This window comes from Mytilus californianus, unplaced genomic scaffold, assembly GCF_021869535.1.
Source record: "Mytilus californianus isolate M0D057914Y unplaced genomic scaffold, xbMytCali1.0.p SCAF_10, whole genome shotgun sequence".
Taxonomy (NCBI): domain Eukaryota; kingdom Metazoa; phylum Mollusca; class Bivalvia; order Mytilida; family Mytilidae; genus Mytilus; species Mytilus californianus.
The window spans coordinates 52,034,753-52,061,163 of NW_026262582.1; the positions used below are offsets into that span (position 1 = coordinate 52,034,753).

General features: G+C 31.4%; 1 protein-coding gene across 1 annotated transcript; it reads right to left on the reverse strand.

The window, feature by feature from the left end:
- Positions 1-14,914: 14,914 nt before the first annotated feature.
- Positions 14,915-25,806, reverse strand: LOC127718776 (fibropellin-3-like). The gene is made up of 7 exons (XM_052224826.1): positions 25,801-25,806; positions 25,663-25,750; positions 22,154-22,261; positions 21,816-21,923; positions 20,534-20,703; positions 18,488-18,656; positions 14,915-15,300 (listed from the first exon to the last, which is right to left on the reverse strand). Exons 1-6 carry the CDS (start codon positions 25,804-25,806, stop codon positions 18,489-18,491), a joined length of 648 nt encoding a protein of 215 aa, XP_052080786.1. The 3' UTR covers positions 14,915-15,300; position 18,488.
- Positions 25,807-26,411: the final 605 nt, after the last annotated feature.

Here is a 26,411-nt window from a genome sequence, read left to right on the forward strand (position 1 = left end):
AATTAAGTTATAATATATTTTATAATGACATAATAGTATTATTTATTTTTTACTCAAATATATAGAAGAAAAATAATTAAATCCTGTAATTTGCTTCATATCATTCCACAAGATTATTGAGACACTGAAAGACAACAAATAAATGCAGATTTTCATGTACACTATCAATGTTGTTTAAATTACATCTTCATAATTTTTTCTATAGATATTCGTCTCACTTGCAATCATATAACATCACCTAATGATGATTATATATATATCTCCTTACTGAGTCGAAGAAATTTTCGCTACATTCTTTTCCAGTAAAACGTATTGAACAGATATGATTTACTGAAAATTCATTTAAACCTGCAGTTGTCGTCTCTTTGCTCTATATTTATGTCTGGAGTGAAGTGACAAGATAGTCGTCAAGATCGGTTTGTCAATGGACATCAACTTTATTATATCTCGAATGTGAACTAGTTGCCAAGAGTTATAGATATGAATAGATAGTTTTCTAAGATGAGAAAGCGGATAATATAGTTCCCACCGAGAAAAAAATTGAGATTTAAAAATTTGTATCGAACTCTACCACCATTTCAAAAATGTAAAAATTTTCCTTTTATCACTGTACATACAGACGGAAATATACAGTTAATGTAAGATGTATGTCATGTGATATGATTGTCAAGAACAACTATCCACCAGATACTAAAGGACATGGATGTAAGCAATGCAAATTGTGACTTGTAAAAATTTAATTTGATTTGTTGGATCTTATGAACAATATTTTTTTAATCATTTGAAATGCATACAGGCAGAAAATAGATCCGACATTCATATACCCCTAAGATTGACTACAATAGCAGATAATCATCCAGTCTCAACCGGATATGAGATGGCATAAATGGTGTCATAAATGCAATAAACGCCATTGGATGATACCCTAAGAACTGACTTGCATGTATTAAGATATTTGGAAATATACTTAATATTTGCCAAACATTTAAGATTAATAAGGGGCACCAATGGAGGATTTTTTATGATGTATTAACATTTTTTTTTATCAAAGTTAGATGTTCTCATATAGCAACATTAAAACTACTTATGACATAGATGATCTGTTATCAGAAGTTATAGTAGTTTTGCATTTAAAAAAAAATAATTGCCTGCAAAATGCATATCCGTGATATTTTTTGGAAATTGCAATTTTTCGCAATTGTATTTTTTGGAAATTGAAAGGGACAGGTACATGTATAAAAAAAAATAAAAGGAGAAAAAAATATTTGCCGACATTGTCATGATAGTGGTATTAATGAAATAAAAGGCCACATCTTTTTCACAAATGTTTCACCTGTCTCAAAATAACCTTTAATTTGGAATTTGAAGAGAAAAATGTTTATCAGATTCCAGAACTAAGTAATTTTGATTATAAAGTAAAATAAAAAAAATGTTACATATGCCTGCATTTGTGCAGTTTGTCACTATTTATGAAAAATCCAAAGTACTGAGGCTCGTTGACTGTATAGGTCACAAAACACCTACGTAGTTAACATAACTTTGCTGAACTTCGTATAGTTAATTTTATATGTATTCCATTTATGTTGATTAACTATTATGTACAATATGTACATATTTAAAAAAATGTATAACCTTGTTGAATTTGAACCTTATTTGAAGAAATATATAACATTATATTTATTGGTCAAAGTTCTTTATCAGAATCAGATAGCTTTGATATACATTTGTTAAAATAAATATGATTTGATTTTAGTTTCTGTCATATCATGTAATTATCTAACTAATAAACAATATTGATAGTCTTATTTGCATATACAAAATTTACCTCTACTTTCTTAACTGAGATTAACGTATATTTTATGTCCATTAAAATTAAACAAGGTAAGTTTCAGTTTCACTAAAGGGTTAATGGTAATTTATTGCTGTATGCCGTAAACATAGATTATCAAAGTAAGATTATTTGAAAAGGGGGATTTTGAAAGTATCTTTCTATAATCCCACATACATTTTGATGATAAGACCATAACGCTAGCAGTGATAAACGTAATTACTTTTATAATTACATTGGGTGATAACTTTTCATCCGGGGGCAGCTAAAGAGAAGCGAAAGATACTAAAGGGACATTCAAGCTCATAAGTCGAAAATAAACTAACAACGCCATGACAAAAAAGAAAAGGAACCAAAAACAAACAACCGTATACAAAACAGAACATAAAAAAACTAATGACTGAGCAACACGAACCCAACCAAAACAGGGGTTGATCACAGATGCTCCGGAAGGGTGAGCAGAACCTGCTCCACATGTGGCACTCGTCTTGTTGTTCATGTAATAACAAATCCGGTGTGTCACATTCGTGGAAAAGAGGACGTGATTGTGGTTACGACACTTGGAATAGGTGCAACACACGAATGAATATTTCATGTACACTGATTTATGCAAAATCAAAACCAACATGTAATACGAGCATAGAAAGCAGTAAGTATGTCTGTTTTCGTAAACACAAAAAGTAAACAAAATCGTTCTTATACTGAAATTATATCAATTACAAATCCACGTCTGTAAAAACGGAAAAGAGTAACTTGGATTGAACAAGGACGTGACTCTGTACTTAAGTATCCCGTCATACTTTGAACGACAAAATTATTTTATTTTACTAATATTACTTTTACTGTTAAGTCTGTTTTTCGTGATATCCATTTGACGTGACTCTTTACGTACATTGTATATATCCCGTCATACTTTGAACGACAAAATTATTTTATATCTACCTGTGTGACGCCAAACGCGCGATTCTATGCCAGTACTTAAAACCTTCCATCCTTTCCCAGCAAACACAAAAACATCTTTAAAATGTTATTAAAACGTTGTGTCTAATGTCATGAAAATATCACAAAAAAACGTGAGAAAAACAAAATGTATGGTTGAATATATATCGCTAAAACGTTTTCTAATATATTTTCTAAAATATTTGCATAATATAATTAAAATGTTGTCAAGAAATATCATGATAATGTGAAAACCAATGACGTATAAAACATTTTGATAATCTTTTACAAAATATTTTCTAGAAATATTTTCTGAACGTTTGAAAAACATCATGAACATCAAATAATGTTATAAAAATATTTTTGGGATGTTTCCTTTCAAGTGAGACTGTGCCTAAAAAATGTTTTCAAAATGTTTTAAGAAGATGTTTTTGGTTGATATCTAGATCATATCAATATAAAAATTTCTGTACTTTTGATTGAGTTTCCTGCTTTTTTAAATAACAAATCATAAGTTTAATTTATACACAGTGATTTATTCTATATACAAACAAGAATAAATCAGTTGTTTTGCTAAGCATATGAAAATTCACAATTCAAAGTATCTAAAAACAAGAAGTATCTACAAATTTTGACACATCCCAAATGGCAGACACAACTCATCATGGTCAAGCCACTTACCAAATATGAAGTCATTCTGTTCAGCAGCATTACCAATAAAAGTAATGAAAAATTTGAGAACATTCAACATTTTGAAATACAATGTATAAGCAAACAGGAAACAGGTGCCAGATACAAAAATTTTCGCACATCACAGTTCATCACTATCAAGCAGCTCAACAAATATGAACTCATCTTGATCATCAGTTTTGGGAAAAACAGTTATAAAAATATTTGTTGGACAAAATCAGACAAATATAGGTGGACAGACGACAGACAGTGCAAGAAAGCCCACATTCCTACCACAATGGTATAATGTTTAGTTTTTCACTCTCAACTTTTATAACTTATCTTATACACATCATGCATATGTCAACCTGAACATGCATGACATATTTGCCATTGCACATTATGCAAACATTATACACATTTTTAAGTTGAAGTTACATACATGTAGACTAAAGCTTGTGTCCCAAATTCAGATTTTTCAATATAACTTCTCTATCGAAACTCAAACGTAACACTTCTACTAGGATTACATCTTAAGTCAATAATTTTTGATAATTGGCTTAAGAGATGAGAACACAACACCATTTTACATCAACTATTTGATTTATTTAAGAATACATTGAAAAAGTCAATTAATTGTCTTATTCAAAATCACTTGGAATGTCTTGTAGTGTCTTATATCTTTTTCTTGCTGTGCCATGCGTTTGAAAAAAAAAATAATCTTACATTCATATACATGTATAAACTTCTTGCACATTCCTTTATTAGAGAACGATTCACGTTGCCTGAAAGATGTACATCCCCTCTCCTTTAAAGTTTTGAAACAAATAACAATGATAGTCTGTCAGAAGGGGACGATAAATGGCTGACCATGTTAAGAGAGAGCAATATGCCACGCTGAACTTCATTCAGTTATATAAAAAAATACACATAAAAAACTTTAGACTAGATATGTGTCCAGTCAAGAGTCTTATTTCATTATACTCATTGATTGTTGTCTATCATATTTTTTTTTCTTTTATTGTTCAGGCTGTTCTTTTCTTTGGTTTTTTTAGTTTTCATTAAATACATTGTATCATGTAGGGGCCTTTAAAATTCCTGCTACATTAAACATCTTATTGTCCTTTTTAAGTGTTAAACTCTGTACAGTGACATAGTTTATAATTTGTCATTTGTATCCAAGGGCATATAATACAGTCCTATAGGCACATAATAACTTATTGAAGTGTTACGCATTGTTTTCGCAAGATGATAATAATATAACTTAACTTCCGAGAAACACACAGATGTCATTAAATGAGTTGTTTATATGTATTTGAAATACTTCAAAGGAAAGCAAATATGCTGTTTATGAAAGCTCACTGTTGGACTAAAAGATTGATTTAAATAAACAACTTGTTTCTGTTTTGTCACAAAAAAAATTATTTATTCAAATATCCAGATATCTTTTCTGTATTGTATGCCCTTAATCTTGAATGTAATGTATTGTTTATGCTAAATATTTGAATTAAATATGGAATAACAGTAATTCTGTATGAAAATCTTTCTTCAAAAAAAAATTTCTCCTGAAAGGTTGTAGACATTCCAAAGAACCTGTGCCACTTCCAAATTGTAAACCTGCATATTTAACTTGTCCTTTGTGGCTTTTCATTTAGCTCCTGTTAAAAAATAAAAGATACATTGTATGTACATTGTGTGTATGAATCTATTAATATAACTTTAAGCAACAGTTTATATATATCATCTTGCTTGTACTGAAGTCCTACAGTCTTTGCAATGTTCATTAAGCTGTTAAGGGAAATTTAATTTACTGTTTTGCAAATACATACATACACTGATTTTACTAGAAAAAAAAATCTCCATATTCACATGGTGCTTATATTAGTGTTATTGTAACTTGTTTGTGTGCCTTGGAACAAGGTATTGAGTCATGCTTATTGCATACCTGACAAGTTTTCACAATCTTAATGGGGGATTTCAAGAGCGAGATGACTAAATGCTCCTCTTATATTGTCATAAGACTTTCTAATCTACTACTATATTGTTTGAATGAGTATGCATGTGCTTAAATCCCCTTTTAACTCATCTGAATGCCTGTTTTCAGGTGTTAAATTTGTATAATAACGAATTTCAAAATTCAGGTCAACACCTCTCATGGGGGAAATCCCCTATAAAGCATGAAGGTTGGCAGGTCTGTTATTGCAATAGTTGTTGTTGGTTTAAGTCTGTCATATTTATTTTTCATAATGTGTATTTAATGTAGGCGGTTAGTTGTTTTGTTTCAATTGTGTTGAGAAAAATTTAACATTTGTTTGTCAAGGCCTTTTAAAGTGGACTATATGGTATGGGTTTTCTCAGTGTTGAAAGCCGTACAGTGACCTATAATTTTTTTTATCCAAGTCATTTGAATTCTGGTGGATAGCTGTCTCATACACCTTATCGCTATTTCAGTATTTGGAAATCTATCCCGCTTGAACTTTTTACGTCAGCATACGTCATACAATAATACACCTTATCGCTATTTCCGCTTGACCTGAGAATCTGTCCTGCTTGAACTTTTGACGTCAAACAACAATCACTTTTCCATTGTGGCGTCAGATATATTTTATTATGACGTCAAAATTTTACGGGATGTTGTGACAGTTGTGTGATGTCCAGTCATGTCCTGCTTTAGCTTCTGCTAAAAACTATCACCTGCTTGAACTTTCAAATATTATCAATAAAAGCGAGCTTTGTCCGAAATGTAGAACATTAGAAAAACTAGAAATTAATACACAACTAATATTGGATGTTAGTGCCTTGCTCTGTAACTGTCAATGTAAATGTGGATGTACAGATTTTCTTCATCTTGTAGAATACATAAGTAGAAAACTTTGCTTTGCTTTGCACATTAGACGTAATACAATATTATTAACATTGCCGGTGAATAAAAAGAAAGCACTCAGTCAAAGGCGTGAATATTTAAAATCTAAATTATCTTTTGTTTTAGATTTTAATAGACTAAGTGTAATAAACATTTAGTGGGTGTTAAATACACCATATCCTATTTTGTAACTAGAGGTGTGCCTTTGAAAGGCAGGATCTTCACACAAGACAAGACAAGACAAGACAATGAAGGACAAATAGCGATAAGGTGTATTACTTTCCATTGTGGTGTCAAATATTTTCTATTATGACGTCAACATTTTACGGGAACTTTTGTGATGTCCATAGCCAGTAATGGCGGACAAATAGCGATAAGGTGTATTGGCAATCCAACACACAAGCCGGTACCTCAAATGACCGAATAACACCGTTATTATCCAAATAACACTTGTAATGACCGAATAATACTTGAAATTTTAATATTAGCACATATTGGTGACTTTTAAACATTGATTAATAAATAATAGTATATTATTAATGTATTTTATAACTTAAAAATTTACAAAAAGCAGGTAAGTTCATAAAGATTATTTTAAATATAGTGTGTACATCCAACATGGCCTAGAAATACTTTTACCAAATTCTACACAACTGGAACCAATTGAAATTTTTTATCGGAAAAGCATCAAACAAATCCTATCTATCCCCACTAACACAACAGACATGGCTGTGTATATACTGTCGGGTACGATTCCAGTAATTAGTAAAATCCATAAACTAGCTTTGGGAACTTTTGCAAACATTTCAAGACAAGAGAACTCTATAGAAAGACAAGTCGCAGAAAGACAAATCCTCATCTCATCAACCGTAAAGGACAGTTGGTTCACAAAAATCAGATCTTTATTAATTAAATACAGCCTACCATCAATCTTTAACATTTTAGATGAACCACCTCCAAAATTAAAATGGAAGAACTCTATCAGGAAAGCGATTGACACCTTCTGGGTTGAACATGTGATTACCATGTCTGTCTACTACAAGAGTATTTCATTTATTTCTACATCCAATTTTAAAACTGGTCATCTACACAATGCTCTAGCAAGTGTCCAGACTTCTGCAAAAGACATCCAGCGTCTCCCCATCAAACTTAGACTCCTTACTGGTACATACATTCTCCAATTTAATAGGGCAGCTTTCAATCAAGTTGACATCAACCCAACATGTCTCTTATGCGAGGAGGACGCTGAAACATTAGACCATTTCATTCATTCATGTCCTGTCTTAGCTTCTGCTAGAAACTATCACCTGCTTGAACTTTCAAATATTATCAATAAAAGCGAGCTCTGTCCGAAATGTAGAACATTAGAAAAACTAGAAATTAATACACAACTAATATTGGATGCTAGTGCCTTGCTCTATTACTGTCAATGTAAATGTGGATGTACAGATTTTCTTCATCTTGTAGAATACATAAGTAGAAAACTTTGCTTTGCTTTGCACATTAGACGTAATACAATATTATTAACATTGCCGGTGAATAAAAAGAAAGGATTGCTTGCAACCACTCAGTCAAAGGCGTGAATATTTAAAATCTAAATTATCTTTTGTTTTAAATTTTAATAGTGTAATAAACATTTAGTGGGTGTTAAATACACCATATCCTACTCTGTAACTAGAGGTGTGCCTTTGAAAGGCAGGATCTTCACACAAGACAAGACAAGACATGGCGACCAAGGAAATCACAATGGTCGCCATGTTGGATGTACACACTAAATTTAAAATGATCTTTATGAACTTACCTGCCTTTTGTAAATCATTTTTAAGTTATGAAATACACTTAAAATATAATATTATTTAATAATCAATGTTTAAAAGTCACCAATATGTACTAATATTAAAATTTCAAGTGTTATTCGGTCATTACAAGTGTTATTTGGATAATAACGGTGTTATTCGGTCATTCGTGTTACCCCACACAAGCCACATATCCTTATTTTTATATCAATGAACAAATTCATAATAGGTGTACGTAGATGCTAGAACAGTGGCGGATTTCTGGGCCCCAACCCTCTTATGGAGCTACATATAAGATAAATGCATAGACTATTTACAAGTATCACTCCAAACGTTTGCTTGCCTTGGGCAGGGGCCCCCCTTTTTTCAAAACCTTGATCCGCACCTCTAGAAACAGATGTATTGGTTCCTATTATGATTGAACACACAAAATGAATGCACAAGTTTCATCTTAGGAGATTAATTATTCTTACCAAGTGAGTATATATCGCGAAACAAACAATTTTCTTGGCTCTCTTTGTTGATATCCGGTCTTCGTTTCAAAATTCAAATTTCAATATCATTTCCGGTGATAAAACAAAAGTCGATTCCGGAAAAGGTCGGTTTTCCGTAATGCATATAAACGATACGAAAATGGAACTTAGTACAGTTAGTTTTCATTTCTTAATTTCTAAAATATACACGAACGAAATGAATAAACATTAAAGAAAGGTGATTGTTTATTAATACATTATTGCTTAATTTAATGTTGACTCTTTTGAATTTTAATATAAGATGGAATAAAATCTGACTTCAAGATATCAAGGATTTCAACGGTATAGTGGCTTGCTTGTCATGATACTGATGAAATATCTTATCCTGAAAAAAAACGAGCTAATTCCACAAAATTTTGTTTGTGAGGTTTTGAATAAAGATTAAATAAAATGTTATTTTTATATCCGTAAAATGTTGAATAAAATATCAGTAAGACTATTAAATAATGTGTATGTCAAAATATTTTATAGAAAACATTTAGCTGATATTTTTCAGATGTTTTATGTAAAACATTTTAATTTTACTTTATAAAACATTTTATGCAAATAGCAAAACTATATTTTCTGTAAAATATTTTTTGCAGAATGTTTTTTGGATATTTGGAAAATGTTTACTTTAAATGTTGTAACAATATGAAATACCAATTGAAGAAAATATTATTTTTTTATATTATAAAATATCTACGGGATAGTTTAGAATAATGTTTGAGAACATGAATAAAAGATATAAGCAAATAATATTTTGTTAATGTTGTAAAAACATTTTACAAATGTGAGAAATAAAACATTTCAAAAACAATAAAATAAACATTTTTTTGATGTTTAAATGATATCTTATTGAAATATTTTGTAAGAGACGTCCATATAACATTTAAAAAATGTTTTTAAAATGTTGTGTGTTTGCTGGGTTTATGGGTGGATTTTACATAGATAAATAAAATCGTATAATAAAAAAGCAAAATGAGGATGTTAAATTTGATGTATGCCTTTTTGTGCTTCTTTGTTGCATTTGTTTGTTTTTATAGTGATTAAGATGATAACACAATGTTGACTGCTGTACCCCTATTTTTGACATTTTTACCTATTGTGTCTGTTTGTTTTGTTCACGCATCGTTGTCAATATAATGGAATTTGATGCGACTGTCATACAAGTGAGAGGTTAAGCTAGCTATAAAACCAGGTTCAATCCACCATTTTCTACATAAGAAAATGTCTGTACCAAGTCAGGAATATGACAGTTGTTATCCATTCGTTTGATGTGTTTGAGCATTTGATTTTGCCATTTGATTATGGACTTTCCTTTTTGAATTTTCCTCGGAGTTCAGTATTTTTGTTATTTTAATTTTTTTTCAGACTGTTTATGCAGTCTTTGGATGTGTACTGTTTGATATTTTAGTCTGGTAAACTATGATTTATGTTTTAGCTGAATTGACTTTATAGTTGCTTTCATCTACGTAAGTTGGTTGGTATTAGTAATGATACCAAATCTTCTCATTTTAATTTTGAATTAATCTTCAGTAACTTAAAGTTCTTTTAGATATTATTTTGTGTCTTTTGACTTTTTGTTAGTTGCATTTTTGTTTTGTTTTGTTTAATGTGCTTCGGGCCGGTCTGATGAATGAAGCCCCTTCAAACTTCCACATTATTTTTATATTGTGTTGTAACACCACTCTCCAACACAGGTTAGGAACGTTGAACTTTGGTAAACATGTTTATCCCCGCTACATTTTGTATGTGCCTCTCCCAATTCAGGGGTATGTAATTCAGTGGTTGTTATTAAGTTATGGTTTTGTTCATTGCTGAATGTCGTATGTCAATATATAGTTGATTATATCCATCTTCATTTGGTCTCTTATAGATATGTGTATCATTGTCAATAATGCCACACCTTCTGAAAGAAGATAGTTGATGATAAAATATAAGTTAGGAGGAAAATGAGTTGTTCGTGAACAAATTAAATGTCATAGGGATGTTCGCTTCTCAAGTATTCAAATAAACTTTATACTTTATAAATCCTCTCTTTTTCACATGGGCTGTACTTGACATAGTTATCAATTGACTTTGAGTTTAAAGTGTTAATTAAAATAACGATCATAGATTTGCGCAGTATCAAATTCATTTCAGAATGGCAGAGAATAAAATTTGTACAGTTTGTCTGATCGAATGTGACACTATCAGTGAATGATAAAAAGGATGTCTAGTCGAAATTGAAATATGCTTGCTCATTGGGAAAGGATATCACTTTATTACAACATATTCTAGTGATTTTTATATTTTCCAGGCAATTAAACATCTGGACGCTAAAACACACGAGCAAGAACTGAAAATCCATCAAACCAAGCCAAAAAATTTAGAAAGAATTGAATTCCTCGTGTGAAAAAATTTCCAAACCGGCATACGTTTTGTCCATCATTAGTTACGATAATGGAAGAAAAAACATCAGCATTAGCTTCCGCTGCATTAGATAGATACCAACAGGGCCAGGCTATCGTTAGATCGCACGTTGACCAGAAGAAAATGTCCCTCGTTTCTACTTTTTTGACAGATATATTTGGGGAAAATGTTTTAATATATAAAGGGTGTTTCATTCCAGCTGGGAGACTTCTTCTGTCCCCCTTGATTGGGAACAAGCTTTTCATTTGCAATCTGGACGGAACGAAGGCAGAAACAGTGCAATTAGATTATACTCGCCATAGTGTGACCTTATACGACAACAATCAAGCTCTTGTTACATCTTTTAACGGACGATTCGTGCAAACCGTAAATTTAACAACATTAAAACCTGGAAAGAAAGTATATTTTGGTACAAGTTGCGGTGCAATTACCAGTTCAAACGGACGAATATGCTTATCTACGTATCAAAGCAGTTTAATAATAACTAATCTCGATGGTGACATTCTAAAAAAGACAACTACAGAACTGGATTCATTTGATATTTCTATAGATAGAACTGGTGACTGTTATTACACAGGAAGCTTCAACAATGTGTATGTTTTACCAGTAGATAGTGAAATGCCAATTCTATATAGCGAGATGAGTGGTGCACATAGAATTACAGTAGGTGATCACAATTGTATATATCTGTCACGAAGAGATTTGAATGAAATCATTAGAATATCAAAATACAATAAAGAATATAAAATTGATAATCTGTTGAATGCGGATGACGGAATCGAGTTGCCAACAGCACTTTCTTACGACGATGAAACAAAACAGCTGATGATAATAAACAATGCCTGGACATCTATTCATATCTATAATACAAAGTGATAATGTTCTAACTGTTTTTCCATACTAATTATTTCAATTATGCTTAATCTAATTATTTCATCATTTTTAGTAGATAACGACAAGGTAACTTTTTTTGTATATACGTTTACTAAACTTTAAATTCTTGAAATACTAAGGCTTTTCTACCTCAGGAATAGATTACCTTAGCTGTATTTGGCAAAACTTTTTGGATTTTTTGGTCTTCAATGATCTTTAACTTCGTACTTTATTTGGCCTTTATAACTTTTTTTGATTCGAGCGTCACTGATGAGTCTTTTGTAGACGAAACGCGCGTCTGGCACAAATACAAAATTTCAATCCTGGTATCTATGATGAGTTTATTGATACAATTATTCAAGTACATAATTTCTAATAAGCCTCCTATTTGTATGTTTTAATCTTGGGCTGCTCAATGGTCCAAAGTGACCGATTTTTATAGTTTGGCATCTGTCGTCGTCGTAGTTTTAATGAAGCACATTCCTGTCTGAAACAATTCTCTTATCTAGAGGGAAGAACCTTTCATGGAATGATATTTGTATATATTTCAATAGTCAAAACTGTATCCGACAGCTCTGATTTTCAACTGAGAGCTTTCGGATACTTGTTTGATTGACCTACTTTAGTAACGCTTTTGCAATCGCTTGGCGTATTTGATGAAATGAACATACAAAAACATATGCATTGGTAAAAATTGACTTATTTAATAAGAGTATATTTAAAGACAACGAAAAACAAACTTAATAAAATTTTACGTAATGTACTGATTTCAAGTTCAATAGTTGACAATGTACATGTATGTATTCGGGGTCCGTAATTTGAAATAAAGGAATTTGAAATTTGAACTTTGGTAGCCTAAATTTGAGGTATATTGATCAAGTATCGGAAGTTCGTTTGTATGTTGTATGTCTCAAAAACTATTTGTAAACAGGAATATTTAATGAATAGTGTTGGCTTAACATTTGACTTGGTAATCCCGTAGTGCTGATTCCTAAGTTTATAGATTTTTTTTCGGCCATATGCCATCTGCCTATAGTTTTCATAGTGTCGTGTTAAATGTTATCATGCATACGATTTAAACATGTTCATTCAAGCTTCAAGTGTTTAAAGCTCCAATTTTTCATTAAGTCTAAAATTGTATAATGCAAAAGCGTACTCTTTAAAAACAACATCGTATTAATATATCTATTTCGATTGGCATGAGAATTGGATACTTTGTAAATATTATTATTATTATCATTATTATTATTATTATTATTATTATTATTATTAAAAGTAGTAGCAGTAGTAGTAGTAGTACAACTACCAAAGCTTCCATAATTTTAGGGACAAACCTACAAATGTTTACGTAAATACCGATGAAGTATTCTATTAAGACTCTTTTATGTTCAAAACTCACTAGTTTTCATTAATCTCCGAATTTTTAACACATGAATGAAACATTTTTGGAAAGGAGACCATGCCTCTTTAAGAGCGTTTAGACCAGTCGACAACATTATTCCAATGCTTCCAAAACAACAGCATAAAAATTATTTCAAAACAGGTGACGTTTGCCATTATCTAAAGCTGGTGTCTATACCGATAAGACAAACGATAATGTTTGTATGTAAACTATAATTCTAATATGACGTCCTATTATCGTCAACCAGTATAATCACAATATATCTACCTTTAGCGCAAACGCAGTAATACACAAAAACGGCTGTTCCGCGTTACGACTAACTTATTAATACTACCAGATATTCTCAATTTTCTACATCAAAACCCCAAGTTTACGTAGGCCAAGATTCAGATACAATATATTTATCTCTATTCTACAGCAAAATTAACAAATCAGTCCATTTCAATTTATTTTTCATGGTAAAATTTCATAAAACGAAAATTCCGCGAAATGATGGCATGGCAACGAAACAAAGTGACGTCACAAGTATGTTTTCGTAAACAAAAAATCAAATGTAAATACCGGGCGTTTTAAAGCTTCCTGTACGCCTCAAAACGAATGAAATTACATTGGAAGAAATTATATAAGTGAAAAATGCGATTAAAAAAAAATAATCATTGAATTATATAATATTACTAATATTATCAAAATGGGTTAAAACGGAACAGCCAAAACAATATCGTATGAATAGGGCTTTCACGGTTAACAAAATTACAGAATTTGTCCTATTAGAATCGAAATAATTCATGGCAGCCGTAGATTTGTTTTCATTTAACCATGGGTTGGGCATTTATATTCGATCATTTTACCCTACGGCTGCCATGAATTATTTCTTAATTAACATATGATTGACTTGATACTGGACTATGGTATTGACATTTGATATTGCATCCATTACATATAAAGCAAAAACAGCATTTACAAGGTAGGAATGACAACGCTTGGGATTTTCCTGTGTATTTTCTTTTTAAACGAAAGAACTCGACTTTCAATGACATGATACTTTCACACCCGAAATTATGATTTGAGTGCTGTCCGCATAAAAACGAATGTATTCCCTTGTACAAACTTGTTTACGAATGTACACTGAGAATTGTTGTATTTTGTTAGTGTCGAAAATATAATAACGCTTTTCCGTGTAATAACTTATTTTGCAAACTCAATTTGAACTCGGCTATTCTATTCAAATACAAAATACAAAATAGAAACACAAACATATTTGTGAACAAAACGATGGGGAATTACATATATTTGAAAACAAAATGATGAGGAATTATAGAACTGCTAGTGCTCGATATCAATAAGGATCTCAAACGTCTTTGATCGTATTTACCTTGCTTTGCTTCTCTTTTTGGTGTTTGACCAGTTCAACATACAGAACTCGCCACCTCGATACTTAGATTAGACGTGATTATAAGGATGGGCATGCAATCTACTCCTCGACATTCTGACCAAGCCATAAGTATGTTAAATAATCAAAAAAAGATATTGCAAGCATGAAATAAATGGGATGAATTTTTCCACCTTCTTAAGTATTAAAAAAGCATCAATAGACATATTTACAGTATATAGCTGCAATGATTCATCCAACAAGTTTTAATAATATCAATATAAAAAGACATATTTTCTTATAACCAATATTTCACAAATCAGTTTTCCTGGACAATCTGCATATGAGAATACAGATTTTTGCCGAAAATTAAAGAGTTATGTATTTAATGCATTATGGGTTGTTTTTTTTTTCTTCTCCATTAACCCGATACTATTTTTCTGATAATCTCGAGTAATCATTTAAACATTTACTTTTAAAAAAGAACACCTAGTTACAATCATTTAGAATTTTCTTGTCTGATAAAGCCAACAAATTTATAAGTATACATTTCTCGTTTAGTTTTGCTTGACTTCAACTTTTCCTCAAGTAGTACAACATTTACTTGGAATTCCTGATTTATTTTTCATTAAACCTGAAAAAGATTAATATGTATTACATCATTTCAGAATTTTTCATGTTGTTTCTGTCATTAATATTATATTGCAGCTGTACACAGATACAAATGAGCGTGTTTTAAAATTTTGTTTATTACCGATATTATTCTTATTCCATATACAGTTATAATGTGTTTTTTATTTCTTTGGCCGCGGTGACTTTATGTAGAACTTTATTATTATAAAACTCAAAGAAGCGTACTGCGTGGAGACATTCAAAACAGCTGTATACTATTTAAAGACGAAGTTGTAATAGAAAATAAGGGAATTGTTTTTTAATCAAAACAACACAACATACTCATGACTCGGGGCAATTTATAGAATGTCGTTTTGTATTCACACAAATCAAAGGTTTAAGACCTTATATCGACCTCTCTATGTCTATTGATTGCTGTCTTAGTAACTCACCAATACCCTACAAAGGTTTAAGACCTTATATCGACCTCCCTATGTCTATTGACTGCTGTCTTAGTAACTCACCAATACCCTACATGTATATACAAAGTTGTGCGTATGCATTGATTTCTTCACCTCTACTGAACGCAATGTTCAGATAAAGGCTTTATTGTCGACTTTTGCATTCGTCTATGATATTTATCTAGTAAATAGACGTTCAAAACAAACAAAGTAGGTTCCCTTCTTCGACGTCTTCATTCAATAATAGGCATTTAAGAAAATCACTTACTTAATTAAAGAAGTTAAACGGAATGACATGACAAGATTGAAGAGCTATCAACTACGCACATAAGAACCAGGGAGGGGGTTGTTGTAGTTTTGAACCAAAAATGCGAGGACAGTTACAGATAAAAAGAAACATATAGGTATTGTAAACATGACTCCGATTGAAAAAATAAAACCGCTGGTGCTTCTGTATGTCCTGTAGAAATGGCTCTGCAAGGTTAGTTGAATTCAATCAAGCTATTTTCAACTTCGACGCGGACGGTGTAAACGCAAGACGATGCGAGATTCTTATTTGTCGCTGTACTAGTATATGGATGCTGTCAGGCGATACTAAAAATCAATGATGGAACATAATCCAAAATGATCCTGTAATACTGTTCACTGGACGATGGAAAAGTATTTTTCACCATTATAGTATCACTTAACAAGATGCCATGAAGTTCCCAAAATGCTCTCCTATGATAATATGCATATCTGTCTGCTATTTATTGCTAGTTTTTTCGGGTATATGTAATTAGATATGCAGCTTTTCGTTGTTATGCAGTTAAGTGAAATTAAGAATATTATCCCCGAAAAATCTTACGAGTACTCCTTTCGGCCAATCCCATCACTCCTTCAATCATACGGTCAATACCTAAGTAGTCAGACTTATTAAATGGTTAAAAATGGTTGGTTTGTCTTTATTTGCATGTTTATCATTTTTCTCTATCCGCTACTGTTTGCAAGATTATCTTTAAATGCGATCATAAAATTATCATTAAAGGGAAATAACTGCTAAATGGAATAAATTGATGGTTTAAGGATGTGTGCTGCTCTGTTTCAAAATAACGAGCCACTGAAAAGACTGAATAGATAGTTTATAAATAACAAAACTAAAATAGCAGAAAAACATGAAGGGTCCGTGTCCTTGATTTCGAGATATAATCCATTGATAATTTGGTTGAAATAATTATCTCTAGATTTTTCATACATTTAACATTCTTACTTTTTTATGTCAAAAGCTGTGATTAAATAACAAGGATTTTATAAGATTTTAAAACATGACAGGGTCTCGGCGGCCGAGAGGTCTAAGTAGTCGAACTACTGTATCACTATCCTGTCAGCACTGAGGTTGTGAGTTCAAATCCGGCATATGCGTTCGACTTCAGTCTTAATTGACTAGAATTGGCAGTTCTCCTGCCGAAGGTCGGTGGCTCTCCCAAGGCACTCAGACCTCCTCCACCAATAAAAACTGACCGCCACGAAATAGCGCAATAGTGCTGAAAGTGGTGTTAAACACAAATCAATCAATCAATCAATCCATCAATCAATCTAATATGGCTTTTTAAACTATATGAACAAACATTATGAAAAAAAGTATGGGTTATTTTGCAAAAATATTTTATAAGGCACTACATGGATAAAACCAGAGGATTAGGAATATATGACACAAGTCAATAAACAAGATGAGCGAACATCCTTAAGTCCTATTAACATGTTTGTAGATCTTGTATCTTTACTGATGTGAACTGTTTATGTCTACCTATTACTGTTTTAAGACTATAGCAAAATAAAACAATGAGTGAAAAAAAATAATTAAGGGCAATACCTTCTATAAAAAAATAATTCGTGATTGTAAGTCATATTGTTATATTGTGGATACTGTTTCAGTTTCTGCGTATCCATTATATTTTTCGAGATAAAAAGGAAACAAGCTTAATTAGTCAAAATCGTTGTAAGAAACATACATAGGGACCATTCAGGTCAATTTGGGTTAAAATAGGTTATGTTGTGTCAGAGAGAAAAAGAATGAAAAAATCTACGTTGTCTTACGAATGTTGGCAATTGAAGTCCAAAGGGCCAGGTGGTATCAAAATAATACAGAAACCCCCCAAAAATAAAATTGAGAATGGAAATGGGGAATGTGTCAAAAGACAACAACCCGATCATAGAACAGACAACAGCAGAAGGTCACCAACCGGTCTTCAATGCAGCGAGAAATTCCCGCACCCGGAGGCGTCCTTCAGCTGGCCCCTAAACAAATATATATACTAGTTCAGTGATAATGAACGCCATACTAAACTCCAAATTGTACACAAGAAACTGAAATTAAGAATAATACAAGACTGACAAAGGCTAGAGGCTCCTGACTTGGGACAGGCGCAAAAATGCGGCGGGGTTAAACATGTTTATGAGATCTCAACCCTCCCCCTATACCTCTAGCCAATGTAGAAAAGTAAACGCATAACAATACGCACATTAAAATTCAGTTCAAAAAGAATATGTTTTTCTGCGACCTATGCCACATTAGCGACAGATGAAAGCAATATAGATCTACACAGTAATACTATGCTATTTAAAATTGGAAGTCAGAAAACTACGTGAACAGGCGCCATGAATATGCATACAATCTTTCGACAATTTCCCATCTCTAAATTGGTTATCAAAACGGATTCAATTCATTTTCATAGATTTTTAACAAAATTTATTAAGAAAAAACCTTACCTCATGAATGAGAGGAATATCTAGCAGTGAATCCTCTGCCAATAATACTGCCGTCAGATGTAAATACTACGAGCATGTTATTGCTAGTTGACTGCACTGTAGTACTACTATTACTGGACCCAGACAGCTTCAGTAGGGGTGGATCTGATATAGTTGATCCTTCAAAGACCTGAATTATTTAAAAAAAAAATGAAAAAATTCAATAATAAATAAGTTAAATGAAATATTTGCATTAACAGACAATCGAAGCTAAACACAAGGGATGTTAAAACACACAAATAACTTTTAACTATCTACTTCAAAATCTATAAAAAGATATAAGATGTGAAAAACCATGGAATGTTTTTATAAAACTAAGGGGTATCGTTTTTTTCTATTTTTCATAATGCTCTGGAACCGGTGGAAAATGTTAATTCTCCGTCAGTCGGATACTCACACTGTTATATACTGTTTATAACGTTGATGGATTAAAACTACTTTGACGAAAAGAGAAAATAAGAGTGTAGGACGCCATAGTTTTTATATTATCCGGCTAGGCATTTTATGTAACTTTGTTCTCATTAATACTTTGGGATTAGCTAAATCTTGAAAAAAATACAACGGAAAATTTTTTTTGGGGGTAAAGTGCCTTTTTTTAGGAGGTAATTGACTCCTTATGATAGTTATTTCCCTTAAAAAACAAATTTTACATGATTGCTCTTGACTTAAACTACAGTTAATGTAGATAGAAATTGTAAACACCTCAAATAATCAGCAAAGTAGGACCTACAAATAAATTAATGACCAAAGTCGTGGGTCGATTCCTTATCTGAATTATCGTCGTTCAAATGTGGTTTTACCCATTCCGTAGTTTTCGCTATAATCTTATATATTATTTTCTTATATAGTAACTTTAAACACGAAAATTGATTGGCATTACGAGAACTTGAGATAAATCGACATTGTAGAAAATGAATCTTTTTGGAGTTATTGCCCTGCAATAATAAATTGTTACCCATTGTTTGCTTTTCTTGGTTAAAACTGTAGACGATGAAATAAATTGTAAAATGCGAATACGATTTACCAAACACAAGATCTATGAATTAGCTCAATGATTTAAATCATCGGTCGACTCCTTAAAGAAGTTATGGACATTTAATGACGATTTTTACCTATTTTTGCTAAAACAATAATACATCACATAAAAGATAATCAGCAAGAAATGAAAAGCATATATTTAAATCAAATGACCGATATCATCAGTCGACCTCATTTAGGAGTGTATGCCCTTAAATGACGGTTTTTATCAATTTTTACATGTTTAACTATAATCATGCATATACTGTTCGGTGTGAGCCAAGGCTCCGTGTTGAAGACCGTACTGTGACCTATAATGGTTTACTTTTATAAATTTTGACTTGGATGGAGAGTTGTCTCATTGGCACGCACACCACATCCTCTTATATCTATATATACAAGATTGAGAGAAACTTTTCAGGCAAAAAAAGGTTAAGTAGACAATATCTACAAATAAGTTAAGATGACTAAAATCAATTGTCGAATCTTCATAGAAAATGATCCCTTCAATGACGAGGACGACGTCACATAAGTAAATAAAACAGTCACAAATAACAACAATGCACCAGAAACTTTACTTATAGATGTCAACATACAGTCTTCTAACAATGACAGCCTTTCTAGATCTGTGAGACCCCTTTACTCTCAAAATTGTTTGGTCGTCAACAGTGCTTTGTGAAATGTATGATTTTCAAAGGAAATATGTTTTAACAAGATGACTTTATATATAAGATTATTAATTAAATTGACAGTTAAATGTTTTGTGGCTGTTTGTGTCCCTTTGGCATACTTGTATACCCAACATCTCCTTCTATTCATATTCGAAAAACATTATACTGATATTTTTTCAAATTCCTTAGATCTTATAATGTTTAATGCAAAATTCAACTGTGATATATTTCAATTAGTAAGTAAATTACAGATCGTATATTTGTAATATTGATAAGATCATGACATTCCTATTAATTTAAGTTGATGCATTTCTCTTACCTGAACGAGATCACAACATTTTTCCGTAATAATTGTAGAAAATGTCAGGGTTATACTCTGTCCAGCTTGCAATTGTATGAAATATTTGTACCTAAGGTTATTCGTATAATTGCCAGGGTAGTTCGGAGAACTAAGTATACCTGAAGTGTCTGTAAAGTATCGGTAATTCCCTATAAAACAATCAAAAATTGATATTATCTTATGCATTTTCAGCGGTCCCTTTAGATAATTGCCCTTTTTAATTTTATAAGCGTATATTGTAATCTTCCTTTCGGAAGAACACACAAGTGATATTGCCTACATATAAAATCATGTATTAAATTTTTGCTTTAAAATCTGATAAAATGGCTTCGTTTCATTTAACATGCAGTCTACTGTATCATCACATTGCTAAATCATCAAGTTATTACGTATATTATAAGTTAATAATATTCGATTAATAATATTTCGCACAGTTGTTCATAATATTCGAAATGCCAAGGACTTGCATCATTCGTTTTTTATTCTGTGGATTAAGGAATGAAAATTAGAAAAAGCTGACTATGTAAAAACATCTTCCTCTTTTTATGCTTCTCCATATGTATTCATCGAATGAATTTTTGGATTATCAGGAAATCTAGAATTTTCAACAGCTCGTTTGTTAGAACCAGTCGTGTGTATAATTTAAAAAAAAATATGTAGAGTAGTTGACGTACACTACGCCTTGAGTGTAAAAAACAAATCAAGGCATCTGAGGAACAAATGATTCTTACAACTAATCAACAGATACACCATACAAAACACGAAAATGTATGTTTCCAGCGGAGGTTGAAAACGACATTAAGGTACTATGAAATGAAATTTAAAGTCGAATGATAATTTAACAAGCACAAAAGTTTGCAATGCGAATTGGGTATTGCCCAAATTCCTAAATTTTTTGAATTTTTTTTGATAAAAATTGCAGTTTTAAAAACATATTTTACTTGTAAACTTGAAAACAACATAACTGATACATTAATTGAACCAAAACGACGTTAGAGATTATAAACAAATGAGGTGATCATATTTCCTTTTGCGATTATGCGAGTTTTTCGATCAAATATTTCCACTTTTTATTTTAACATGTAAGTAGAATATTGCTTCCATGATTAAAACAACAAATAATATGGATAAATTAAGGCGACAGTAGTTTACTGATGTTCAAATATTGTAAATATTCTAGGAAGAGACAAATCAGGGTAACATACAAAAAATTAGGGAATCACATGAACTTCAAAAGGAGCGATAAACTAGAAATACTTACATTCACAATTATCGCCATCGTAACCTCCCGCACAAATACATATGTAACCGCTGAACATGTTTCTGCATATTCCATTATTACGACAAGGGTTAACGTCACAAGGTTTATCTAAAATACAAGATAAAGTTATTGTACTGTTATGGTGAAAGAGAAAAACTTAGATACTAAGATTAAAATTGTGTACGCCAAACACGTGTTTTTTTTTACAAGAGACTTATCAGTGAAGCTCGATTTATATTTTTTCCTTAGATATGTGGATGTGATATGTGATAGTGCGATCTCATCCATCAAATGTTTCTTATTTGCATTTAAGCTACAAAAAATCTAGAAATACTTACTTTCACAATGATTGCCATGGTAACCATTTGGACAAATACATCTGTAATTGTTGACCATGTTTCTACATACACCATTATTAAGACAAAGGTTAACGTCACAAGGTGCGTCTTAAAAATAAAAATATATCCGTCACTTCAATGGTTGGTCTAAGTTTCAGATTCCATATGTGTATTCTGAGATTCTGACACTAGTATGGATCAGTTTTTTTTATATGTGAATAAATTATAATTAGATAAAACGAAAATTTTACTTGAAATCATGCTAGATATTGTTTTTCAGAACTAAATAATTCATCTGACGTCCTACGTAGCAATTTTTGTATCTAAGTTTCAGATTCCATATGTCTATTCTGAGATTCTGACACTAGTATGGATCAGTTTTTTTTATATGTGAATAAATTATAATTAGATAAAACGAAAATTTCACTTGAAATTATGCTAGATATTGTTTTTCAGAACTAAATAATTCATCTGACGTCCTACGTAGCAATATTTTACAAAATCATGTCAAATTGCAATTTTGCATCAAATTACTTATACAGCAAATAGTAAAATAAAAAAAATACCGAACTCCGAGGAAAATTCTAAACGGAAAGTCATTAAGCAAATAGCAAAATCAAAAGCTCAAACACATCAAACGAATGGATAACAACTGTCATATTCCTGACTTGGTACAGGCATTTTCTTATGTAGAAAATGGTGGATTAAACTTGATTTAATAGCTACCTAAACCTCTCACTTGTATGACAGTCGCATAAAATTCCCCTATATTGACAACGATGTGTGAACAAAACAAACAAAATTTTGTATCAATGATCCTCAAGTCGCAACCGAAGACATCATTAATGTTGAAGTCATTTCTTCTGTCCCAAGGCTATTCTATTTATCACGAAAATGCCCATTTCATAGTAACTTTAATCTTTATTTCTTTGAAACCAATAATTTCAAGACGTAACTTTAAAGTTAAAAATAACAGGTATTAGAGTGTTAATGCCTTTTTGTATTATGTTATAATACCTGATGATTTATTTTCACTATAGATTAAAGAATATCACATGACCACATTTGCTTAAAGGAAACAGCTAAATTCATAACTAATATGAATTAAATCTTTACCGACACCTTAGGCATTAATATTCTATATTTCTGGTTTTCCATGAAACTAAAAGTCCAATTAATACTTGAATCTATTTTTTCCATTCTAAAACTGTGAAAAAGCCAAGGGTAATGTATATTCTAATATAATGGTATACACAGACCTGTCACTTGATTGGATATGTCAATTGGTCATAAGCTTACATCTTCATAGTACACAATTTTATTTAGGGGCTAGCTGAGAACCACCTCCGGGTGTGGGATTTTCTCGCTGCGTTGAAGACCCATTGGTGGCCTTCGGCTGTTGTCTGCTCTTTGGTCGGGTTGTTGTCTCTTTGACATATTCCCCATTTCCATTCTCAATTTTATTATGATTTACACAACCTCTTATATATAACTAATATAAATGATTCCATGGGATTAACATCTTTATCTGCAGAAGTTTTATTGACACAATTTAATTGATCCGTTTAAATCGGATAAACCTGTCACAGATTGTATACATATTTGTATATGATACCTGAAAATATATGAATGTGTCATGATTTTCTTATGAAATATTTATATGGGTAGGGATTTATAGAAAACTTTAATATATAAATGATTTTTAAACGACATCTGCAAGTCTATATGCGAAATTTTATAATGAATGTTTTGTATCTATTTTTTTTAATGTTCGGGAAAATCAAGTTTCAACCAATTGAAATGTTTATGGTTTCTTCTATCCTCACGGCATGTATAACTATATACATAGAATATGAAATAACGTTTCGGAATTTTCGACTTCACCACTTGGAACCCTTGGTAAATAATTTCCTAGTAAGCAGCAACCCTCAACCAAGGACATCATTATATCAATTGCATCAAATGGGAGATACATACTTCATATGAAGGCGTTGCTGGAATGTTGTTACTTTAAAATGGAAAATTCACAACTGAAAAGCTGTAATCATTTGTTTTGCCTTAAAGTGTTGTTTTCAAAGCACCCTCATTGTCAATTTCTAGATGTTAGTCTAGATATTTGATGCAGACTTAACTGTATCTGGTGTAACTTTTATTTCAAAGTCGATGGAATCGATGCGTTCAACATAGTCAACAAACTTTGAATCATTTAGGGAGAAGGCATCATCAATATTGCGGAACTAGAAGATAAAGGATAAGGCTAGCGTCTTTTGATTTTTCCTGAATGAAGTCTGCCTTATCTAAATAAAGGAACAAGTCGCCAGGAATAGGATTACTGTTGGTTCCCATGGGAAAGCCAATTGTTTTTGAAAAAAAAACATGTTCTCCAAAAGTAACAAATATGTTGTCAGTTTGAAAGTATTTTTTGTTTCAAACAGGGTGTTTCTTTTTATATGATTTGTCCCTCCTAAATCAAAATATCAGTATCTACGTTGGTCATTCTATTTTCAAAACAAAGCAAGACCATTTTTTTTTCAATTTGTCTTGATGATTGGAATGGGGAATACTTTCTGCAAAATTTAATAAAGGCAAAGTTTTTTTTATTCTATTGCAAGGAGAAAGAGACTAAGATTATAAGTTTTCTAACACATCTGTGGAATCTTTAAGTATCCATATCTGATTCTCACCGCCCCATCAGTAGAAAATTGCAAATAAACTTTAAAGACTTGCTTTCATTGATTATAAAATTGATTTTAAGTTTTTAGAAAGAGGTTTCTTGGTGCAGTTTGAAAACCCAGCAACCAAACGTTGTTTGTAATGACACATCTGTAAATTCAAAAGGAACATAGAACATGCCTAAGCATATTGAATATTTCCTGTTTGGTAAGTTTGTTGGGGGTATATGTTGCGTTTCCAAGTGAATTAATAATCTCTAATTACTATGTAGGGTTAAACAGAACCATATTCTTATTTAATTATATTTTTTATTAATTAATATGCACTATGACATTAACTTTTAAAAAATATCCAGAATAAATGATCGCATATTTTTCATGTTTTTATGATTTGACAAAATTTTTATTTACCGTTTGAAAAAATAATTCATGAAAAAAATCCATGATAATGATATAGTATTTTTTTGTTTTTCGTTTTCATTGTAAGATTTAACGTCCGTTTTTCAATGTCAATATGGTTTACGTAAAACCCAGTTTGACAGAATACTTGTAGTTCAACCTTGGAACACGAGGCTAATTTACAACTAAATGTCCTGGTTTGTAATAATATAAGTTATCAAACTTTTAATGGTGTTTTGAATCTCAATGTAATCTTCTATTGTGTGTCATTTGAATAAGATTGTAGATTGAAGATTGAAAATGCGATGTGCTTACTTTTTCAATAACAGGATATTAGCTTTGAACGTGATTTATTTTAATTGTTTTTAGAAATCATCTAATTTAACATGCACTGGAGATCATGTTGGAGAGCCTCTTTAATCACTGAATGTAACTTACCAAATGTTAGGCAGATATAATAATTGTACATGGCGGGAACACATTTTTGGCCAACTTCACATTGGTTTTGAGTGCATCCATCTTTATCCTATAAATAAATAAGATATCGTAAAAATTAAGATATTCGTACGTACTTACTTGCATCACCCTGTTTCTATTCTATTAACGGCTACTGACAAAGTTGTACGCGAACGATTTCCCGCGCAAATTTGTATATTTTATTGCAAAAACGAATAACCACAAAAATAAAATGAAAAAAAATTCGGAATACGGACTTCGTCCTCTTTTACAGGTAACTCCTGTCTCATATAAATAAAAAAAATACTGGTATGCGAATGCGTAAACCTTTTTCCTAAATATATTCCACAATTCTAAGTCACACAGATTACATGAATATGTTTCACATGAATGCTATAAATCTATAGATCAAACTACCTATTACAAATGCATTCTTTAATTGAGTTAATAACTGAATGTTTCATACTCGTTTTGAAACTGCATCAACGTTACATAAATCTTTTTGGTCGTTCTTTGGTCCCTGAGATGAAAAAAAAGAGTAAAATTCTTTGTGGTATGATTGCCAATGTGACAAATCTACACAAGAGACCAAATGACACAGAAATTGACAACTATAGGTCACCGTACGGCCTTAAACAATGAGCAAAGCCCATACCGCATAGTAAGTTATAAAAGGCCCCGAAATGACAAATGTAAATCAATTCAAACGAGAAAACTAACGGCCTAATTTA

Bases quoted from the DNA above. Each gene is read 5' to 3' on its own strand.
- LOC127718776 (XM_052224826.1), bottom strand. The intron at 21,924-22,153 runs GTAAGTATTTCT...CTTGTATTTTAG, and splicing joins CCATGGCAATCATTGTGAAA to ATAAACCTTGTGACGTTAAC. The intron at 18,657-20,533 runs GTAAGAGAAATG...TAAATAATTCAG, and splicing joins AATGTTGTGATCTCGTTCAG to GTCTTTGAAGGATCAACTAT.